General features: G+C 36.1%; 1 protein-coding gene across 1 annotated transcript in view; it reads left to right on the forward strand.

The window, feature by feature from the left end:
• The window catches only part of AGPS (alkylglycerone phosphate synthase), a 106,907-nt gene that overhangs the window by 64,133 nt on the left and 26,410 nt on the right, over nucleotides 1–16,364 (forward strand). Inside the window, exons 12-14 of the mRNA XM_072418386.1 lie at nucleotides 5,938–5,989; nucleotides 7,971–8,047; nucleotides 10,338–10,450. Of these exons, the coding sequence (XP_072274487.1) occupies nucleotides 5,938–5,989; nucleotides 7,971–8,047; nucleotides 10,338–10,450 (242 nt within the window). The remainder of the gene's footprint in view (nucleotides 1–5,937; nucleotides 5,990–7,970; nucleotides 8,048–10,337; nucleotides 10,451–16,364) is intronic.

Here is a 16,364-nt window from a genome sequence, read left to right on the forward strand (position 1 = left end):
GTTGATTCCATGCTACCAACTGGCATTGACTCTGGATAAACCACTAGCAGATGGGAAGTTAAACCACGTTAACAAATGTTTCTGACTAGTAGCTGAGTAGCTTCTTTGCCCTAGAGTCAAATGGTGCTATATTGGGGCCCATCAAAGGTTTGTATATGTCCCCTACAGGTCCATTTTGTGCCTGCTGTACTTATTAAATATGATGTTGGATTGTAAAGTCTTGGATTAAAGAAATGGATTGCAGATGATCTTTGTCAAATATTCTGCATTAGTAGCATCTATTTATTGTTAAGTGTTTTATGATACCAAAGACATCTCAGACTGAGAGTTGTTAGTTTGACATTCATTGAACCAGAACAAATGTCATAATCTATAGTACATAATGTAATTGATGAAAGCAAATTATATTGTAAGAACTCCCTATTTTACTGTATGTGCTTTGCAGAGGCAATTGGCTGGCATGCGGATCTCCCTGTTATTATTTTGAGCCACTTATCTAGAAAAAAGGTGCATTTCAGGACATATTTGCAAGGCCCTGATTAATACCTTGGAATGTAATAAAAGCCAGCTGATCAGTACAAGACCTAGGAAACTAGCATTTTTCCCAAGAGACTGGGACAGAGAAGCCGGATCAGTTTAAGGCCCGGTACCCCAGCAACACATGCTTTAATCTTTCTGTCCACTGCTTTTCCTTTCACCTGCAGGCATTGATAGAACTTTCTGGTAGTTGAAGGATGGAGAAACATAGGGCTTGCCCTGTGGACAATTGCACTGTTTCATGAAAGTGGGGAAACCGTCTACTTTTGGAAAGATTCAACTGGACATAAGATTTGAGCTTACACAGGGCTCTTTTTCATTATTCCTTATTGTAGATTCCCTGTCGTGTGGCCTTAGAATAAAAGTATGCATGGGCAAAGCACAGGTTCATAAAAAAAAAAAAAACCCTGCCATACATTTTTTTCAATAAGGTCACATCTGTATAAAAACCAAAACAAGTAGTTTGTTGATGCATGCGAGCCCACTTCTAATATAGATAGTCATTATTTAAATGTGGTTAAACCAAGGGGATTCTGTATTAATGTATAGTGAGCAATAAAATGTAATTTAGGGTTAGGTTTTGGACAGTTTGTGTTAACAAGGGAGTTTTGCCTTTATTATTTATGCAGGTCACTTTACTCATGTACAGATTGTCTTATTCTGGTTTGTTTAATTTTTGTCCAGCTGTTCTGTCCTGTTCTACTTATAGAAGCCTGTTCCAAATACATTCTGGATCAAAATTCATTTTGCAGGTTTTAGACATGTTCTTGGTTCTATAAAATACTACTTTTTTTTTTTTTTTTTAAATGATGCATAGTCTTTGCGTTCTAGCTGAACTTCTCGGTTACATAAATTATTGGGTCACTTTTTTTTTCTTCTGGTTTGTTGTCGGAAGGTCTGCAAATTTGTAGCGAGATATTTTCAGTGTCGGGGAGCTGTTGATTTATTAGATGGCTTTGTTTCCCCCTTTCCAGCCACATTGGTTATATAATTACAGGAACCAGGGCAGTGTTATGGGTCACAGAATCAAAGCTTAAAATGACCAGCTCTGCTTCTGCAACTACCAGGTTGGAATCAGTGGCACTTAAAAAACAGCACACGTCCACTCTGCCTATAAATCACCATTGACATTAACTTTCCTTCCTGTGTTTGGATGTAGGAGCCTGTGGTATATATTAGTTTGGTTAGGGTTTGTCATTACTGGCGAGTAAATGTTGGCAAAACAAATGTGTTCTCACATTGATCTGAGTGATGATTTCCTGACTTTTGATGGAGGTCTCTAGCCTTATAAACAGTGTATCTTATAACACACTGTAGTTTATAAACTTCTCTACTTTGAGGGAGATTTGTATATTTTTACACAAAATACCTTGTTTTATACTGGTAGGCGATTGTAATGGACAAAAAAAGGAATGATGTCTTTGTTGCAGCACCAAGAAAGCTAGTTTTTATCCATATTGGCTCAATGAATAAACTAAGTTATAATAATATTATATAATTGTTTTTTTAATAGGTTGTATTGAGCTAGTAATTGGACTGTTTAACCAATTTACCAGATATAAGTGAGTGGTTCCTTCTATTAGAGCTTTAAATTTGATAAAGACGCCTTTACACAAGCCATCTAGAATGGTAATGGGCAGATATCCTGCGTTAATATACTCATTACACTTAGGAAAAGATTAGTTCTGTGGATACTATCTACTCATCCACTGTGTCTTGTAATCCATTCACTCTTGCCAGATGGTACATACATATTTTTTTTTTTTTTTTTTTTACTTTTCTGCCATAAAGTCCTAAGATAGGCATACCACATTATATGCACCACATCTTTGTATGTGGTACGAATAATCAACTTGGTTATGAGGTTGTAAAATTTCATCCAACCCCCTTTTTTTCTGTCTGTTTACAGTATCTATATTGTAACCAATACAAGCAATGTAAGAGTTTTAGGAGCTTATGTCAAATGACTTTGACTGGCAAATGCATCATGTTTTTGACATCACTTAGAGATGTTTTTTTTAAATCAAGCAGAACTCATTGCATGCCATTTTCACTTGCTTTTCCCGTGTATGCATTCACAAAGACTTGTCTAAAGAAGAAGGCAGTTCTAAAACCAGTGAAGTCATGTAGACAGTGGCTATACACATAGCCATTTGTGACCAATATAAATAGAAAAGATTGAGAGCGAACAAGTGATTTATCATCAGTTAAACTATTGAACAATGTTACACTTACAATATTGTACACTTTAGAATGGGTAGAAATATGTGGCTAACATTTCAAATCCTGTTAAAAAAAAAAAAAAAAAAAAAAAAAGTTATGACCCAGAAGTTCCGACTTTACTTTTCATGTTTAGGCCCTCAAAGTATTTAAAACCAAATGACAGATTAAATATTTAAATGCTTTCCAACTTTCATTTCATTTAATGTGGAACTATATTCAAAATTAAAAGTTAAATGTACTCGGTACTGTTATGTGAATTAGCTTAGTTACTCCTGTGCGTACAGCCTCAAAGCTGTATACCTTATGCCTTGGACTTATTAGAGTGTTGCTCATTGTTGTCTTTGCTGGAGCCGGATCTGTACCTGAGGACTTACAGTGCAAGTATCTCTCGGCTGCATTCATTCTGTAAATGCTTCCTCTACTTCCTGCTACTTTTGATCACTACCCCACCAGTGATCAGAGTACACTAAAGTCACTAGAGGCAAGTCTGCTTCTTTACTGTACAACCATCAGACACAGACAAGGCATGGTAACAAATAGTTATTAGCTCCTGGAAACATAAGGCAATACTGGTGACTAGTCCTTTGTCCTACACTCTATTCTTTTCCTCTGCCTCCACAGCACATGTTCTATAAAGAATATATCAGTAGTATCAGACTTGCTGTAGCACTAAAACTAATTGGCTTTGTATAGAACCAGTGAAACAACAGGTCATAGTGGTAAAGTAACATTAACAGATGAGGTTGAAATCCATTATATTACAGTAGAAATTTTTACAGATACATATTTCTCCATATGCTCATTTCAATGCATTTATAGTATTTCTGTTACACTGGACATAAATGCACAGTGTACTGGACCAACAGTTTTTTCCATAGCACCTTGTCTAGATGGGTTTTTGGAATCCTTTCAATAAAAGCAAATATTTCAGAATATATTTATGTAGTTCTTAGTGTATACAGTGTGAAATTAGAGTATAATAAAGGACACAAAACTGTGCAGATTTTTATTTATACATCCAGTCAATAAATGAAAAACCAATAAAGATTATGAGCAGATTGTGTAATGGTATCACCCTGGTCAATGGCTCATGTCTGTCCTACTATGTAATGTCTGTGCAGACAGATAACCAAAGCTGTGACCCCGGGGTGAATTATGCTTCATCTCAAAGCAGACCACTGACCTGTGTGTTTCTATTCCTTTAGAGCTACAATTCCTGTTATCAGACTATGCTAGGATTATATTTCCTATCGTGTTAAACACCTGTTCTTCAGCTACTGCTAATATAAGATCTGTTCTTTGCAGTTCTCTGCATCTGCAATGTGTCTTTCGTTTCAGTTATAGAATTCCTCTTTCATGTTACATGGTAGCAAGTGGACCAGTCGGTAAATTGCATTGTTTATACATTTGTCCCCCATCTCCTAAAAAATCACCGGCTATAAATTAAAATAATAAGTTATTTTCCTTACCACATATCTTATGCCCATGATGCTTGGGCAAGGGTGGTAATGCACTAATAATATTATTAACATTAGGCACGTTTTAAATAGTGCCAACATATTACGCAGCGCTGTAATAGCTGCGACAGATACTGACGCAGGAGGAGAGGACCCTGCCCCGAAGAGCTTACAATCTGGAAGGTGGGGGAAGTATCACACATTACTTCCAGAAAACTTGAGGAATACAGGAGCAGTGAAAATCTTGCAAGATGATGTTTTTTTTTTTCTTTTTCTTTATGAGATTTAGCCTGTTCTGCATTCCCAAGAAATCTTCCCAGAATAATGAGTGTCATGCTCAGACATCCAAAAGATGATCTTATGGTATAAATGGCCTTTGCATTGTCCTGTGCTTAAAAAAATATACAGTCTGTCATTGCTTACCTCTCCTGAAAATTTTCTTTACCAGGCTAGCATGCGATTATAGTGGTTTTACTGCTTTTTAGGGCTACATGAGGCACTAACCTAGAAAAAGCATTCAAAGCGGAAGTTCTCTTGTTTTTTGCAAGTCAGCCCATATATTTCTATTACTGTGGGGTTCCTTTAAAGCTTATTAAAGCTGTATTCTTAACAAGAGGCTTTTATGTTTACCAAACAGTTTCTAATTTAGCAAAACTGGCACATTTAGAAGGTTTTAGAAGTGTGTCTGTGTGGTTGTTTTTGTACATTAAATTGTGGTAAATAATTTTTCGACCATTAATGGTTATTTAAAAAATACACCTTAATTTTTTCTTGTGTATATTGTTCATGCAAATTGGATGCCATCAAACGTTCATGTGGACAGACTGCACATTGACAATGTGTTGGTCTCAGACTGAATTATGGTCCATCTCACAGAATGGCCAGTTTAAAACCAGCTCTCATTACTGGTCTTGTTCTTACTGCAATTTTCCTCCTTGGGTCAAACTGCTTGTCATTCAAAAGAATTTCTCTGTCTAAACTGATAACTACATTTTGGTTAGGCATGCTTGGTTTAATTTAGTCACCATCTTGTCACTTCTGTAACTAGTTTCCCCACCGATTCCTGAATTATGAGTCCATTCATTCGGTGTGTTACCATTATTTTTGTGAGTCCCGAAAAAATTACAGACCTTGTACAACGCTTTATGTTCATACTTGCCGCCTTTCTCTTGGTCTGACACCCCTCTGTTCTTAAGCCCTACAATTCTGTATAAGGTCACTCTTAATAAGGCTTTTGGGCTTTGTTCATCTATTTTAGCACTGAATTGGGAAGGTAGAAAGTTCATTTCGTAAGTAAAATGTATTTAGGGCGATGTCCAAGTGAAAATTGGTTAAAAATCATAGCACATTGTCCTATAAAGAAAGTGAATGATGTAAGACTACAGTTAGATTTTAGGGCAGTTAAGCAGAACTTTAATTTCTGCACGAAGTATCTCTTTAATATGGTCCCCAAATATTATACAAAACGTAATAACTCTAACCCGGAAACCTAAGTTACTGTCTAGTGCTAGCTTTTAAGTTCTTTACAACCTAAATATTTCAAGTGATGTTTATTCTTGCATGGAAATATTAAGCCTTCTGTGGCTTATTTGCTGCTATGGCTATCGGCTGTTTTTGGCTGATTTGGTGTCTAATTTTTCTTCCCATCTGAAGTTTGAATGAATTTAATTTTTTTTTACTGCATGCGATAATGTTAAGTGTTCATTATTTTTTCTTTCAGAGATGTGCTCCTGCTTCGATTCGCCTTATGGACAACGCTCAGTTTCAGTTCGGTAAGTGTCACAGTTTTGCTTACTGTGCGTAACAACTTGTGCTGATGAAACAGTGTAATAAGCACATGTATCCAGTCCTTAATGTGCCTGCAAAATGCTGCAACAGGATTATAACATCAGTCTCGCTGGCTTGTTTTGTAATCAATATCAATCAATATGTAATTATTTTAACCCTCACAATGTCTTGTTAATATGCCATCCAGTTATTTGAAGTGTACAGTTAGGGATTGGAACCTTAATTAGTGAAAAGTCACTCTCCTGTATTTGACAAAGGTAACAAATGGACTTTAGGAGAATAAATTGTGCAACCTCTCAGACAGAAGTAAATTGTCAGCACAAAGAAGGGTGAGGCCTACCAGTTGTACATTATATGCTTTATTTTATCAGACAGCTAATGGATATTTATATGCTTGGGCTAGAAACTACAACAGTCTTGGATATAGAAAAATAAAGCTGTTAAAAATAAGGGTAACGCCCAATTATTAAAGAAGCTTTAAAATGGTCCCTAGATTAAAGAAGAAACTTGTGATCTGAGGACTTTCTCGGGCATGTGCAGATTTAGGTAGCTTCTCGATCTGCCCAGCATTTGGCTTCACCTTTGTGTTTTTCTCTTTTTATAGCTATTCTTTGGTTCACTACCACCTTAAACCCCTCTATCTTTGTCTATATATGACTATGTATATGACCGCATATAGAGGTTCAGTTTTAGTGTTTGGTAGTGTCTGTATACACGCCAATATCACATCCGATATCAGCCCTGAGCCGATTATCGGACAATTATCTGACGTGTGTACGTAGCCTGAGTTGCAGGTCTTAGGGAACCCCTGCTATAATTACCATATACTCGTCTCATTGTACATTAGTATGGTGCTCAGAATGCCTCTTACATTGCTGGCCAATGAAAAAAATGTCACTCTTACAAATAGACAAAGAATCACTGATGTCAGACAGAGAGGCACAAATTGGTCAAGGAACCCCCAGAATCTTCTAGAGGAATCCTAGTTGTGAAACATTGCTTTAGGGGATTTGGAAAACCAGACTCACTTTTTTATTGTGAGGATTTTAGGTTTGCTGCATCATTTTTGGTATTTCTTCTGGGAGGCCTTTTTTAAGTGATATTGATTACTATTCTATTTGTAGCACTAACCCAAATGAGTATAAACCTCTTTTATGTGAATACATCTCTTTATCGGATAACTGTGTAGGAATTAAAAATAAATGAAATGGTATTAAATGAGCGGGCCTATGTATAAAAACTGTTGTAATTTCTACATGGTGAAACTGAAATGTATACAAATAATTTTAATTTCTGGAAAATGCACTTTAATCACGTCTCAATTGTTTGATTTAAAATTTTATTCTGAGGTGTAGAGGGGTAAATTAAAGAAAAATGTGTCTGTCCCAAACATTATAGAGGACACTGTAGTTTCCAGGTCCATGTGCCCATATGGAATACCCACGAGTAACGATTTGCATCCTTCACAACTCTTCATATAAACTGATGTGTGTTCTATTAAATTAGCTTGTCTGCTAGTAAATCCGTGATTTACTTGCTGATTTGCTTTGTCTATTGGTGTCCCTGCTATAAACTAATCTAGGATAAAATCTGATTGCTGTGGGTTAGTAGAATTTGCATATCATTCTTGTTGCTTGCACTGCTTCATTTAATAAAAAATATTTTTTCTGTATCTTAGTATGAGGAACTTGGGCTTCAGTTGGCATGGCTGTCTAACCAAAAGCATGTTTTTTTGTTTGTTTTTTTATTTATTATTTATTCTTTGTTTTTATTTTTTTGCTGTTCACTGACTGGCCAGCTCTCCACTAAAACATATCCACTGATTTTACAAAAGTTTATTTACCTGTTTTGCCTAATAAACTTCCCAGAAAACAATAATACTAATACAAAATGGATTCGCTGACCATTCATCACAGCCGCTTGCCCATCAAACTTTTATTTATTTGTGCCTGCATTTCTTTTCAGGGCATGCCCTTAAACCTCAGGTGGCCTCAATTTTTACTTCATTTTTGGATGGCTTAAAAAAATTCTACATCACAAAGGTATGAAATTTGTTCACAGTTTTTAAGTGTTTTAACATTTTGCAATTTGTGGTGTGATCAATACATAAAGTACTCTGTTTATAGTCTCATTTTCTCAAATGCTAGTAATGGAGTTTTGGCAATTCCTTGTCTTGCTGTGCAGACTTGATCAGTCTATTGGCCCTTGTGTTTGCTTACATTCTGGATGGTTATCTTGTGGGCCGAGATGGGATCTCACTGCTAGCATTCAACAGTGATAAGAACTTTTTTTTTTGCCATCTGTGTCCCAGTGAGGAGATTCTCTTCACTGCTGGTTCTATAGACACAGAAGGGGCTGAGAGAAGTCTCTTCAAAGTGATGGAAATCTTTTGGATATTTGTCACTGGAGCAAATGTTCCCATTGGAATATTTCCCCTCATTATCTGTTCTGGTGACTATTGGTTACTTTCACCTGACTTTTATTCAGGGTCAGTCAGTGAGAAGAGTCATCAGGGTAAATAAAGACGGCGATAACCTTTAGTGGAGACACAGACAGCGAAAACCTGTTAGTGGTTGACAGTCTTAATTTTTTTTTTTGTACTTTCCTATTTTTCTTTTCTTTTTTTTTTGCTGGCTTTTAATTTACACTAATGTACTTTTTATCATATGTGGTAAAAAGGTTAAAGCTTTTCTTGTAACATATAGTGATACACTAATTGGCAAAAAAAATGTGTGACATCAGACCATCACCTCTATATTACGTTGTTTGGACATCCCATTCCCTATATTTTGGAAGCCTTTTCACAAGATTTTGGTCACTAAAAATGCATTTGTGAGGTCAGGTATTAATGTTTGAAAGGCTTGGTTTGCAGTTGCCATACCAATTAATCCCAAAGGTGTTGAACTGGGTTAAGGTCAGGGCAGGCCACTTGCCATTGTTCCATACCCAGCAATGTCATTATGGACTTTGCTTTATGCACTGGGGAATATAGTCAACATGAAGTCTGTTACTGTAAGTGTGGAAGTGCGCATTCACTTAAATGTCTTTTTATTCTTTAACATTAAAATGTTGTTTTTCAAGAAAAATGAGAACCTAATTATTTTTGTTTTTTTTTTTTTATTTTTTTGTTTTTGACCATTTAGTTTGACAAAGCTCTCAGTGTATTAGGGATAACTAAATACCTGAATGCTCCCAGTAATAAAGTATGTCTTAAGACAACAAGGAATGCGTTTTGTATTTGCTCAAATGAGAGATATTATAATAAAACAGCATTTGTTCTCTAGCACACCTGCACATAGACATCACAACTTTACCTTCTGGTCATGAAGTTTGACTAATGCCATACCAAGAAGACAAACTCTGTGTATATACTGTATATGTGTTTTGTATGTGTATGTATATATATATATATATATATATATATATATATATATATATATATAAATAAATTTTCTTGAGATACAGCAAGGTTCAGACGTTGATAGAAAATAGTATGGAACATAGCAATGAAAGTGTATAAACGGTGCAAATAAACTATTGACCGACAGTACAGAGATAAACCTCGGCATCTCCGTTTTGTGCAATTACAAGAACAAGGATAAAGGGGAAAAGGTGGCGTTTTGTATATATTGTCAAAAAGCAAAGTAATTACTAATGGAGCAGAGACCGAGGTTTAAACACTGAACTTCAAACAGATTAAAAAAAGAAATGAAATAAATGTATGTTGCCCGGAGTTGGTCCTTAAATTGTACTGTATGTATAACTAAAACTTTGTTATTTATACCCTTCCCCACTCTATTAAAAAAATGAAACAATTCTTAGACCTACCATTTTCCAAAGTCTTTTAATCCAGTTTCTGACTAGATCTATGTCAAAGGTATGACACTAGTTTGCACTGTTCTGTATTTTATAAAATCATGAACATCCAATAAAATATAGGTATGTTTTTAGGGGACCTTTAAATTACCTAGTCAAGGAGTGGCACATGTCTTGTTCAAATACCTTACATTATCAGCTCATCTATACTGTTGACCTTTCTTTATGATGTCTGGCTTGTAAAATGTTTAATCTGATGGCAGTCAAACATTTAGGCTGTGTGACTGTTCTCGAGCACTTCGTTTTATGCCTAAACACAGGGTATGAGCAATAAAATGTTGATTATTTGGCATATGACAGGGTAAGAGGTATGGACCAGGGTCTAGGATTTGTAGTCATCATTTATATATGTTTTTTGTTTTGTTTTAGCAGGGGGCACTAGGGTGAGACATTAACATTGCATTCTGATGTAACATTTCTAATGAATGTAAAAATTAATCTGTGCTGTTTTTACAGTTTAAGGGCTTCGACCCAAATCGTCTCTGTGTAGCAACTTTGTTGTTTGAGGGTGACCGCGAGAAAGTTCTTCAGCATGAGAAACAAGTATATGACATTGCTGCAAAGTTTGGGTATGTAGGATGTTTTGATTTTTATTGTTCCATTACTGTTTTTACCTCTTCTGCACTAGGATATGAAAGACATGCTCTTATACTTGCTTGTGGTTGCCCCGTGATATCAGAGTAGCCATATTTTGTTTCCCAAGTGCATGTGTAAATGAAACACAAACCCAACTTGTTCCTACAGACAACACCCTTTCTCATTCCAGTGTTCCAGTTTGTAGGTGACAAGAGGTGACTTTGTAAGGTTTATCCACAGCTGTAGTTAACAAGGCATAAAAACTAGCACCTCAAAAACAGTGGCACTGGCGCTTCATTTTACCCATATTCCAAGAATTATTGAGGGGGCATGGTGTCATGACATGAGCAGGTGTGTGCACACTGCTTGAGTTCTCAGCAGTATCAAGTGTGCGCTGGCTTATCATATTTTTCCCTCTTGCCTCCCTCTTCCTATCTTTCACCTATGATAGGGCACTGACATATAGGTGTGGATTAGATGATAATAAGTTAATGTTGGTGTGATTAAGGGCAGTGGTGGACTGAGACAAGTCAAGAGCTTTTTTCTGCTGGCTGAAAGGTCCAACGTGTCCAGGTTTCCAACATTGGTTGGTACTGTTAAAGACGGCCTCATTCAATGCCAGGGATTTAAATAAATCAATTTAGGAGAAAATTTTATATTGCATGGTTTAAAGAAGAAAAAGGTACAAGTGGTATTTATTCAGGAGACTCCGTTTTGGGAAAAAAAAAAACCTGCAAGGTTGGTCACAAGTATTCGTAACATTACAGTTAATCAACACTGAAGAAACATGAAAGAAGTATATGGTAAATAAATTGGAGATTTAAAAAAATAGTTTTATACACGAGTATGAAATTATGTTTCACATATTGCACAGATATTGTTTATTGAATCATTTGGTCAAAATTTAATGTATTCGGAAAGAAAATATAATCTTGGGAGGTGATTTTAATTATCCTATAATCTTTTAATCATCACTTTAATAAGTAAATCATCTTCATGTTATTCAGTATTGAAACGCTCTAAGTTTAACAGAGGTGGTAGGTGGACGTGTGTAGGATCCTATAGTTAAAACTTATTTTTCATCTCTCATATTGTCTAAGTTCTTGTTTAATTTCACTGGTAAATGTTAGCAAATGACTAAGTATTAGTATTGTATATTATTTTTTGCAATTTTGGCTGATAAGGTTATCAGGGGTTTTACCTGACCTAATGTATCTTAATCAAGTAGGATTTGTGAAATCACGGGAAGCAAAAGATGGTTCTCAACACTCATTTGGTTTGATACATAAGGCTAGGTCTAAGGTGAATAAATCTATTCTTTTATTGTCTAATGCAGAAATTTTTTTACAGAGTTTTCTGGTTATTTATTGAAGGAGTTGTATCGTATGTTGGGTTTGGGGATAAGATGAAGAACTTTAATAAAGCATTATATTCTATTCAAAGTACTGGAGTTAAGGTGAATGGAGTCTTATTATCAAACTTTGCATTGAGTAATAGTGCTAGCTTTGGAGCCTCTATTACATCAAATTAAATTGAAGCAAAATATAAATGACTTGCAGACAAGAGAAAAAGAAGCCCTTGCCACAGATTTTGCTGACGACCTGATATTGTATACTGGTAATACATTGATTACCACTCCTAACATAGCAAAAGAAATTACAAAGTATACCGGAAATGAGTTGTTGAGTTGAGAAAATACCAAGCTTTTAAAGTTACTTTGAAGGGTTTTGCTTAACCTCTATGTAGGTTTCCCTTTAGATGGGGGGGGGGGTTTGACCACCTAGGGTTAAATTAACATTGGATGGTCATCTTCTGTATAGCTTGACTTATGTTTAGCAGTATCATACATTGTTAGATTAGTCAATAGATTAAGGATAATTATTTTTGTCAAAGTGTTTCTACCTGTTCCTGACTGTACCAATCCATACTTGCTAATCACAGTTTATTTGGGGATATATTTCTATTTGACCATCCACTACACAGTCTGGGATATTAAAGTTTGTAAATATTCACATTTAAAGATTCATATACAGAAATTTTCTGGGTTAATCATCCATTTTTTGTTGCACACATTCATTGCTCTTTTTAACAGTATTCTCCAGTGCTAAAGAAAAATGCACCTACAATATTATACATGGAACTCCTACTGAGCATCCTAATGACTATCACTTCTAAGCAGCAGTGTGGTTTGTACTAAGCGCCTCAAATCTGCAAATATGCATATTGCACCCTATTAAGCCTTTCCATGCTTAGGGCATGATTTTTAGCCTATGCTTTGAAAATGTATTAAACGAACATTCATTTGTCCTGTGTCAGATACTGTGTTACAAGGGTGAGTGCTTTCACTCTCTTGTCGCTCCGGTATATTAGTCTAAATGACATCGTCGCTTCATTAATCAACACCATGAGATCAGAGGTAAAGTGTTCAAGGGAGACATTGCTGTGGGGCAAATCCTTTCATTGGTCTATCGTGACCTTGCTGCCTCTTCCGCCTGTGAGAGGATCTCTCCCAATATCTTAAATATAGCTTTCTTTCCCTGCGGAGAGTACAGCTGAGGCTGACAATGAGCACTCTCTGCAATGCCTAATGAATATTAATTGGTGGGAGCTGAGCGTGTTCAGAAAGTATAGTCCCCGATCAGAAAGGTTATTGTTATCACAAGTATGCAAGAAATATTTTCTGCTGACACCTCTACTTCCATGCCATCTATTTTTTGCTTTTTTTGGTTTCTCCAAAACTTACTTTTTTTTTTTTGTAAAGCTTTTGTTTTTTTTGTGATTTTCCTTTTTTGCACATTTGCCTGTTTTTCCCTCTTGTCTATAACACAGTCATATTTTTGAGTGCATTAGTCTAAATTGTTCTCTTGCCAAATTTTGTGTCCTTGCTCCTTTTCTTATGCCTGCTTGTTTTCATCTCTCAGCTTTCTAATACTCTTTGGGGTTTGCATATGAAATGCATTCTAACAAACACAGTTTCGTTTTATAGTGAATCAAACTTTGTTTGATATTTAAGCCATGAACTAGATAGAAACAAGAGCTTTAAACTGGTTGCTTTAGCAATTTTCTTGTTGGCTTACTTATGTTCTCAGTCCCAAACAGAATGCATGATTATTTTCAATTTAGTTTTTATTAAGCATTCTATAACTTTGCCAGGTAATTACAAGTTGATATTTTTTTTTCATTTTGACAAAGTTTAGTATCCAGATAATTCTTCTTCCTTCTTGTCCCTCCATCATTACTTCTACTGGGTTGTTTTTGCAGCTACTCATGTATTGATTTCATTTTTGTAGGTAAAGACAGAGCATAGTTAATATTTAATCCTTTTTGTGTAGCAGCTACAGCTTAGACTCCTGCATTCTCTTAAAAAGGAAACTATGTAATCAAGAAGATTTGATAAATAGTCAATAGCCCACCCCCTGTCACTAATTGTTTTGTGCCGCTACAAAGGGACAGAAAACATTTCACTTCAGTAACAGGGTGAGTAATGATGGGGAGTTTTCTGTCCGTCTCCTTTGATGGATTGCATGGCTGATCGATGGAAAGCATGGCAAATAAAATGGCATTTGCTCAGCCAGGCCCCCCCCCCATAGTTTCCCATTGAGTATCCAAATTTGACAATCCCTTCTGTCCAGGCCTTGGTGGTGTGGCAACCCAATTCTACGTTTAATTTCACTTTTGTACACTGGTTCATCATTAGCCGATCGGAGAGAAGAGAGATTTGATGGATCTCTGTTCGTTGACATCGATGCACAGTTCCACTCATCTTTCATGTGGTTTTGCTTGTACATCATGAAATCATTTTGTGTCACAAAGGGTGAAAGACTGCTCTGCGGGTAGGCAGTTATCCAGAAGATCAATCATGAACAGGCCACACTCATTTCCAGAGTAATTAAGATAATTATCTGTGTTTTTAATACATATTTATTTATTTCACATGAGCAGACAACATTCTTGACCGGCTATGTTCTCCAAGCTTATTATAATTGCTTTCTGCTTATCATGGGACACTGTTCTCTCACTTTATGTAATTTGTTACTGTTTGTTATTTAAAATGCGGGGGTTGGGGGTACTTGAGTTAAATGCAGGCAAATTCATTAAAATCAATAAAATAGTAAAGGGCAAGATAAGCTAACTGTGCATTATAGGCATTACCATGGATATTTATATTTATAGTGCACGTGTCCAATTTTTTTTATATACTTCACCTCATTAAATAAAGACTTTCCCTTTTTGTATGCCATCGATGTTCACTTTTTGACTGAGGATGGTTTAGCAAAGTATACTCTGTGGCACTGAGACCACATGGGGTGCACGATCCTATTACTTTGTTATGGTCTTAATCTGCATCAACACCACAGGTCTATATTATGTATGTATGTATATATGTTTTATGAATTTGGATATTCCTCTGTTTATTGGTTACATTAAAATAGGATTTAGCCATGCCTATCCTTTCTAAAATAAGAACAAAAAGTTTTTCTTTATAGATATACTTTAGGTTTAGGAAAATCTTCAACAACACTCCACTGCTTTGTAAATTCCCAGGAGCTAAAGAAAAGTGTCTGTACATTTGTCAATAGAAAAGCATGTGTCAGTGCTGGGTCATCTCCAGAATTTCTATCCATAAGATTTCATTCACATTAGCGGTTAAAAAGATCCACCATTTTCTGCTCCTTGGTGCTTATTTTCAGTGACACAGCTCGCCCACTCTCCCATGGCAAGCTCAGATCAGCAATGGGAGAGTGGGTGGGGTTATGCCATCATGACATCACGTTCATGACGTAACCCCGCCCACTCTCCCATTGACCCGGCCCCTCTGTCAAAATTTTTTTCCAGATTGTGGCCCCTGACTAAAAAAAGTTTGCCCGCCCCTGGAGTAAGCCAATGGTTTCATTGGGTTTAAAAAGTGTAAAGAAGCTTTTCCATAATATTTATATTTGACCTTACCACCCACCTTCCTACATTGCTGCACTTAGTCTAATCTTCCTCCATGACCTGCACCATAGTTTACATCCATCTGCAGACTTATATGATCTCCACTCCATAAGCTTCTATGGGGCTGGTAGATGAATTCTCTGCTATCCGCCCACCAGCCACAGGGAAGCAAATGGGGCTAAATTTTCTTGGCTTGGATCTTAAAATATATAAAGGCCTTTTGGGTATGTAAACTCTGCCCTGGAGTTTGTGTAAATGTTCCCCTAACATTTTAGGATGTGTCCCTGAACCAGTAAAAGAAACATACAGAAAAAACATTACCATATTTTGTGTCTGAAAGTGGCATTGTGATGGCTAACAGTTGGTCTTTTTTTTTTTCACTGCGCGTTTATCTGGTAAATAACATGACTCAGATATATAAGAGGACTTCAGACAGTTGGATCACACACACATTAGTGGATATTTTGCTCATATTGAATATACACTTTATGCGCTTGCAGTTTAGAGTTCTTCAGTGTCATAGTAAATATCTGGAGCGTGGATAGTTCTCCATGCCCAATAGACCATAAACCGGAGCCCTTGGAATATAACACAGCCTGCATTTATGTGTATGAGCAACATTGACAGTGGGATGTTCACATAGATGAACAGTCTCCAGCCCTTTATTGGACAATTTTTTTTTGCTTTAGCCTGAGTTGTGTAGTACTACATAGTACTTTTTTTTGTCTTGGTTACTGAAGCTGATCTAACTACTGTTAAAGGTTTTGTTACATGTAAATTTGTTGTCATACAATGGATTTTTAAGTTGCAGGTCCCTTGATCCGCTTATTTTTTTTTTTGTAGCCTGAATTAAACCACTTAATGAAGTAGTGGTCACAGAGAAAGTTAATAGTATTCCCTATGGCCAGAAGATGTTTAGCTAAAGTTATGTTAACAGTCCTGCTTTTATGAATAGATAGCAGGGGTAGGGTA

This window comes from Pyxicephalus adspersus, chromosome 7 (genome assembly GCF_032062135.1).
Source record: "Pyxicephalus adspersus chromosome 7, UCB_Pads_2.0, whole genome shotgun sequence".
NCBI classification, from domain to species: Eukaryota; Metazoa; Chordata; class Amphibia; order Anura; family Pyxicephalidae; genus Pyxicephalus; species Pyxicephalus adspersus.